This window comes from Salvelinus sp. IW2-2015, linkage group LG5, assembly GCF_002910315.2.
Source record: "Salvelinus sp. IW2-2015 linkage group LG5, ASM291031v2, whole genome shotgun sequence".
Lineage (NCBI taxonomy): Eukaryota > Metazoa > Chordata > Actinopteri > Salmoniformes > Salmonidae > Salvelinus > Salvelinus sp. IW2-2015.
In genome coordinates, this window is record NC_036844.1 from 36,753,459 (window position 1) to 36,760,772 (window position 7,314).

Consider the following 7,314-nt stretch of genomic DNA (forward strand, 5'->3'; position numbering starts at 1 on the left):
GTTTATCATGTCAGTTTACATTCTATTATTTGGGACTGGTTATGTACTGGATGAACGGTAGCAGGTAGCAGTTTCTCCCCTTTGTGTCTTCATATAATCCTAAATCCCCATGTGCTCGCTCTCTCTTTCTCTCTCTCTCTCTGTTTCTCCCTGTTTCTCTCTTTGTCTTTCTCTGTCTTTCTCTCTCTATCTCTGTTTCTCTCTGTTTCTCTCTTTCTCTCTCTGTCTTTCTCTCTGTCTCTCTTTGTCTCTCTCTCTGTGTCTCTCTCTGTATCTCTCTCTGTTTCTCTCTCTTTCTCTCTCTCTCTCTGTCTCTCTCTCTCGCTGAAATCTTTGAGACATCCCTACCCCATTGAAGTTTGGATGTCAAATGGTTAAGGTAACGGTTAAGGTAACGGTTAGGTTAAGGGTAGGGTTTAAGGTTTGCACTGACCCACACTTCTCAAGCCGGCTAGCTAGCTAAACCTTACAGTCTATGAGCTAAACAGACTCAATCACCCAATCACAATCACTCTTAAACACTAGTCCTGCTCATTTCAAATGAAATCAAATGTTATTAGTCACATGCGCCGGATACAACAGGTGTAGACCTTACAGTGAAATGCTTACTTACAAGCCCCTAACCAACAATGCAGTTTAAAAAATATGAATAAGAATAAGAAATAAAAGGAACAGGCCGAGCGGTTGCCATACCAGGCGGTGATGCAACCAGTCAGGATGCTCTCGATGGTGCAGCTGTAGAACCTTTTGAGGATCTGAGGACCCATGCCAAATCTTTTCAGTCTCCTGAGGGGGAATAGGCTTTTTCGTGTCCTCTTCACGACTGTCTTGGTGTGCTTGGACCATGTTAGTTTGTTGGTGATGTGGACACCAAGGAACTTGAAGCTCTCAACCTGCTCCACTACAGCCCCTTTGATGAGTTTGGTGGCGTGCTCGGTCCTCCTCTTCCTGTAGTCCACAATCATCTCCTTTGTCTTGATCACGTTAAGGGAGAGGTTGTTATCCTGGCACCACATGGCCAGGTCTCTGACCTCCTCCCTATAGGCTGTCTCGTTGTTGTCGGTGATCAGGCCTACCACTGTTGTGTCTTCGGCAAACTTAATGATGTTGTTGGAGTCGTGCCTGGCCGTGCAGTCATGAGTGAACAGGGAGTACAGGAGAGGACTGAGCACACACCCCTGAAGGGCCCTTGTGTTGAGGATCAGCGTTATAGATGTGTTGTTACCTACCCTTACCACCTGGGGCGGCCCGTCAGGAAGTCCAGGAACCAGTTGCAGAGGGAGGTGTTTAGTCCAAGGGTCCTTAGCTTATTGATGAGCTTTGAGGGCACTATGGTGTTGAACACTGAGCTGTAGTCAATGAATAGCATTCTCACATAGGTGTTCCTTTTGTCCAGGTGGCAAAGGGCAGTGTGGAGTGCAATAGAGATTGCATCATCTGTGGATCTCTTAGGGCAGTATGCAAATTGGAGTGGGTCTAGGGTTTCTGGGATAATGGTGTTGATGTGAGCCATGACCAGCCTTTCAAAGCACTTCATGGCTACAGACGTGAGTGCTACGGGTCGGTAGTCATTTAGGCAGGTTACCTTAGTGTTCTTGGGTAGAGGGACTATGGTGGTCTTCTTAAAACATGTTGGTATTACAGACTCGGACAGGGAGAGCTTGAAAATGTCAGTGAAGACACTTGCCAGTTGGACACACCCTCTTTGTGTGTGTCTGTATATGTGTTTTTGTGCGTGCGTGTGCATCAACAACCTGTTTGTGTGTGTGTTTGTTTGTGTCAGTGTTTGTGTGTGTGTGTGTGTGTGTGTGTGTGTGTGTGTGTGGCTGTGTCTGTGTCTGTGGTGTATCAAAGACCTCCAAATTAATATTCTTAGAGTGTCTTGGACTTTGCTCTGGGTTAGCAAGACAACGGACACACACTTGCTGGGTAGCAAGACAAACACAAACACCACACACACACCAATCACCACACACACACACACACACACACACACACACACACATCCATCATATCTCAGCCCCTTTGAATTGAATTGATCTGTTGACGTATTGAGAATCTTGGCTTACAGGCTGAAGAGTTCAGAGGGCCCCTCTCACACTCACACAGACACACACAGACACACACACACAGGCAGGCCCTGTCTGAAGGTTTTACCTACTTGACTTACAATTTTCACCGTTGTTCCAAGATGAACCCCTAAACCCAGGCACTCCCCTCTCTTACCCTCCCAGTTACCGGCTGCTCTCAGAACCAGAGATACGGGCCCAGATCTGCTCTCCCCCAGCCAGGACCTCAACCATCGGTGGAAAACCACCGTACTGTGCCTGGAATGATACATCTTTTAGATATTCTATACCTCTCACTGACCTAAGCGTCAGACATGCGTTATAGGGCTAGAATATTATTCATAATAATGAATTTACTTTTTTCAATGTTCCAAACAAAAAACATACGTTTATGAATATATCAATTATTAATACTATATTATTTATAATGTACCAGGCAAGAATACAGGCAACTACAGTGATTTAATTACAATTAACCCTTATGACTCATATAATAGGTTAGAAAATATGGGTGCTGCCTAAACATCATGATTAATCTAATTCAAATTAGAGTAAACCTATTAGTAAAGCATGAATCATAGTTTAGTGCCACAGTGAAGAATGACATTCTGTTTAATCATGTAGATATCTTTAGTCTTTTTATAGACTGGTCACCTTGGTGTGTCTAGGGTCATTTTGACTCGAACCCCCTGGGAGTGTGAGTGTCTGTGTTCATTCACGTGAAAAGAACCCCCCCCCCACTTTCCGCCCCTTTCTCGACACGGAGGCCTATGCAAGCAAGCTTTCCCCCACCAAACGACACCGTTTTATCTTTCCAACTCGCAACAGTAGTCTCCCCCTCCTCTCTCTCTCTCTCTTTTCAGTTCAGCGCTTTTTTTTCCTACTGTGAAGTGAACTGCCGCCATGTTCTTCTGAGCCAGTATGACAGTCAGACGGGAGGAAGAGAGACAGGGACACAGTCTGTGACTAAAACGACGGTTTAACTCAGCTTTTCGGAGTATGAGCGAGATATTTTAACGCCACTGAACGTTTAGAACGGTGGAAGTTTTCCGTTTTTTACATTTGAAACAGAAGAGCCGTTCAGATTTACAGCGAAATCGGCGTGTCCGGATGTTACAGCGCGATATATTTTATTTTCCTATGGCGTAGGCACCTTTTCATAAAGGCAGATCTTTTTACATATTTGGGGGTCGGAGGGTCGCCTCCGGTCGAATCTATAAGCACATCTAGTCTGTTTTTAAAAACCTGTTTTTTAACCGAAAAAATACACGGGAGTAAATGTCTAATTTGTGTGAAATAGAAGAAAAACACATTCCAACATTCGTTCGTGACTCTGAAAGGATGACTATCGATACTAGCGGGATTTAATTGGTGTTTTGGACGTTTAATTGATTATCAAAGACTCATCATTTGCCGTCTACGAGATTTTAAAGACGACGATAGGGGAAATACTATTATTTCCTTCGTTGAAGCCCTACGGTGAGCGGATTCCAAAGATGACGGGCTCTACCCCGGCAGACATGGTGAGAAATTGTGCCAAATGTTTCAGAAGAAAAATGTAACCAGTTCGGTGACCTCCAACGTCAAATTCATATTGTGAATATTCATATTGTGAATAGGTCTATAATACATTATCTTATTAGTGTGATTAAACTCTGTCTACAGGCTGAAGAATAGACCAACTTGAAGATGACTCGATAACGACATTAATCAATCAAATAATGTTATTTTGGCTGGTCAGATGGCTATCATTTATTTTTAAATTAAATTAAATGTTAATGATTAAGCGATATTTGATATTAAATAAGGAAAAGGACGAGAAGCACAGATAGCAGCAGTAGCTATAACATTTGGCACAGTGGGGCTACTGTTTACATTTAGCTGCTGTCTGTGTGGGGTGCCCTTGCAGTCCTCAGTCATATAGGCAAAGGCATAACTTTGGGTTATATGTGGGGGGGTGTCAGGGTTAATGGGTTCCGTTGTTCCGCCCCCCCCGCCCAGGGGAATAATAAAATAAAAAATAGCTGTGAAATGGTTGTTTCTGGTGAATTTTGAAGGGAAAACACATCCAAATTCTCACCTGATGATCTGTTCGTCCTCTCCCTGCCCCCACACGGGCAGTACTCTCTCTACTAAGGATGTGAGAAAGTGTCCATTTTGCAAAAAGTTTTTCTGTTAAACTGATCAGAAAAATCATACAATTTCACACCAATTTACAATGCAGAATAATGGTCCTATTATGATGTATGACCACTATTGCCGGGCAATCTACCGCAACCCTTCACAGACAAGAACCATTTACCAGACATAGAACCCTTTACAGACAGAGAACCCTTTACAACAGACAGAGAACCCTTTACAGACAGAGAACCCTTTACAGACAGAGAAACCCATCACAGACAGAGAAAAACCCTTCACAGACAGAGAACCCATCACAGACAGAACCCATCACAGACAGAACCCTTTACAGACAGAGAACCCATCACAGACAGAGAACCCATCACAGACAGAGAACCCTTCACAGACAGAGAACCCTTCACAGACAGAACACAGCTACAGTAACATGTTGATTGCAAAAATTAGTAACTTTTTCAGACAATAAAAAAAAGTGACTGTAGAATTCTGCTCCAGCATAAAATGTTCTGTATTTTTCCCTAAAAACAATAAATGTCGCTGATTTGATGTACTGCTGTTGTTTTTTATGCTGTGTTTTTATGGTATGGTAGCTAGATGTTTTATTTCTACTAAATGTTTAGGTAAAATCACGGTATTTAACAAACTTTAAAGTACTTTTTTAAGGAGAGATGGTCCTGGCTGCCACACAGCAGATCAAGATCATTTGATTGACAGTTCTGGTTGCCTAGTGATGGACTTTAGTCCTGCTTCAGAAGCCTCATTCCTTTACAGACAAGTAAAATGCCCATTCATATCTCCAGAGAAGGTTTCGTGTTGGCATTTAAAAATGTCTTGTGTAAAAGCCTACCCTAACAAACGGAAAAACAAACACGCCGAGGCCGAGGTGCAATCAAGGGGCCCCATTCCATTATGTCTGAAAAGGATCATGGATAAAGGCTACTGGTAGCCTACTGTAATTTCATATTATGAGGCTAAAATGAAGCGTAGGCTACCCCGTGCTCGCAAGACTGGCCCGAAGATACCTCTGTATCCTGGCGACATCAGTGCCATGAGTAGGCTAGGATATTCTACACACAACAGACCGGAGACTGAACACACACTTGCATCATTAGCCAAGAGACAGAGCAGGCAGGCCATGTTTTGGTAATCTGCATCTCGCAATGTCTTGTTTTGCATGCATTGCAAATTCACCAAAGTAGTCTGAAGTTCACCTCTTCCTCTCTGGTTTTATTTGAATTACACAACTTTCCCAGGCCTTTTATAGCCTATCGACTATAACACCGAAAAGGCTGTGTTTTGTGATAACTGCACTGTGATTTTAATTAAGTGGTGAAAAAACAAAGAACAAACAAAGTGTTTCGGTTAGGGATTTTTCTGAATGTTAAAGATTCCAACTTCGTTCACAACCCTCCTCTCTACTGACTGTCTCTGACCCCTGCCAAATTAAATCACAATGATGGCAACAACTGTCTTCTTCGAGCACCTGGGCTACAGTCAGCAAAGATGAGGAGTTGAACTGATAGTGTCTTATAACACAAATTCTCACGTATTGACCAGTTCCTCCTCTCCTTGCCTCGCCTCAACATGGGCGGTACAATCTCACTCTTTCTATTGCCTGTCTTTGATCCCTGCCACGATCATATGACATTGACATGTGAGTCATTTAGCAGACGCTCTTATCCAGAGACACTTATAGTTAGTGAGTCATTTAGCAGACGCTCTTATCCAGAGACACNTAGTGAGTCATTTAGCAGACGCTCTTATCCAGAGACACGTATAGTTAGTGAGTCATTTAGCAGACGCTCTTATCCAGAGACACTTACAGTTAGTGCATTCATCTTAAGATCGCTAGGTGGGACAACCATAAATCACAGACATGGAAAGTACATTTTTCCCCAATGAAGTAGCTATCAATAGAGTCAGAGTTAGAAGGTGGGTGGGGTTAGTGATGTCATCAAGACAAAGGGTGGCTATTTTGAAGAATCTCAAATCTAAAATATATTTAGAATTGTTTAACACATTTTTTGGTTACTACATGACTCCATATGTGTTATTTCATAGTTTTGATGCCTTCACTATTATTCTACAATGTCGAAAATAGTAAAAATAAAGAAAACCCTTGAATGTGTAGGTGTTGTAAAACTTTTGACTGGTAGTGTATATTTTTAAATTTTTACTAATGTTAGTGTCCCAACTACAACAATTTTTTTTTATCCTTGAAACATTGAATTGAATTACTGTAGAATTCCATTCATTCCAATACCCCATAATGACAAAACACATTTACCAAACTATTCAGACCCTTTGGCAGCGATTACAGCCTTGAGTCTTCTTGGGTATGACGCTACAAGTTTGGCACACCTGTATTTGGGGAGTTTCTCCCATTCTTTTCTGCAGATCATCTCAAGCTCTGTCATGTTGGATAGGCAACGCTGCTGGTCCATTAGATTCCTGGACTATTCCACGTAGGCCATGGTAGGCTAACGTTGTAATAATGTTGGGATAATGAGTTCAGTTGGGATTGTGTCTGACTGTGGCCTAACTCTGAGGGGCTGTGTGTGTTTGTGTCGTTCTTTCTCATACCACATGAGGACTGCTATGGCCTGTCCAAACATAGACGAGGTATGAAGGCCCAGGGTTTGGAGGTCTGCCATAGGCTAGTAATTATAATACGCTGACTACCCCAGGAACTCTCACAATCTCTCTCTCACTCTGTCTCCCTGATAAAGTACGGTAATTCAGTCATAGTAAAGAAAAGGTCTGATAGGCAAAGAGAGAGATGAGACACCTTCTTGATTCCTCTGTGTGTTATCCACGCTCTCTCTTTATTTCCCCTCCTCTGTTCCTCCCTCCTCCCCTTCCTCTCTTTTAAACCAAACATCTCATTCTCTCTGGTTAAAAAAGTGGATGTTTTCATAGGCTTTATTCTAGTCTTCACCTCCAACTCTGACCCGCTCCCTCTCATACCAGCTGAACACTATCGCTGCCCACACACACACACACACACACACACACACACACACACACACACACACACACACACACACACACACACACACACACACACACACACACACACACACACACACACACACCATCACTTGCTACA

At 42.8% G+C, this 7,314-nt stretch overlaps 1 protein-coding gene across 1 annotated transcript in view; it reads left to right on the forward strand.

Moving 5' to 3' along the window:
* Positions 1-2,875: 2,875 nt before the first annotated feature.
* Positions 2,876-7,314, forward strand: part of LOC111964457 (ubiquitin-like protein 3) — a 48,833-nt gene continuing 44,394 nt past the window's right edge. Inside the window, 1 exon segment of the mRNA XM_070443734.1 lies at positions 2,876-3,592. Coding sequence (XP_070299835.1) covers positions 3,566-3,592 — 27 coding nt within the window. The 5' untranslated portion in view covers positions 2,876-3,565.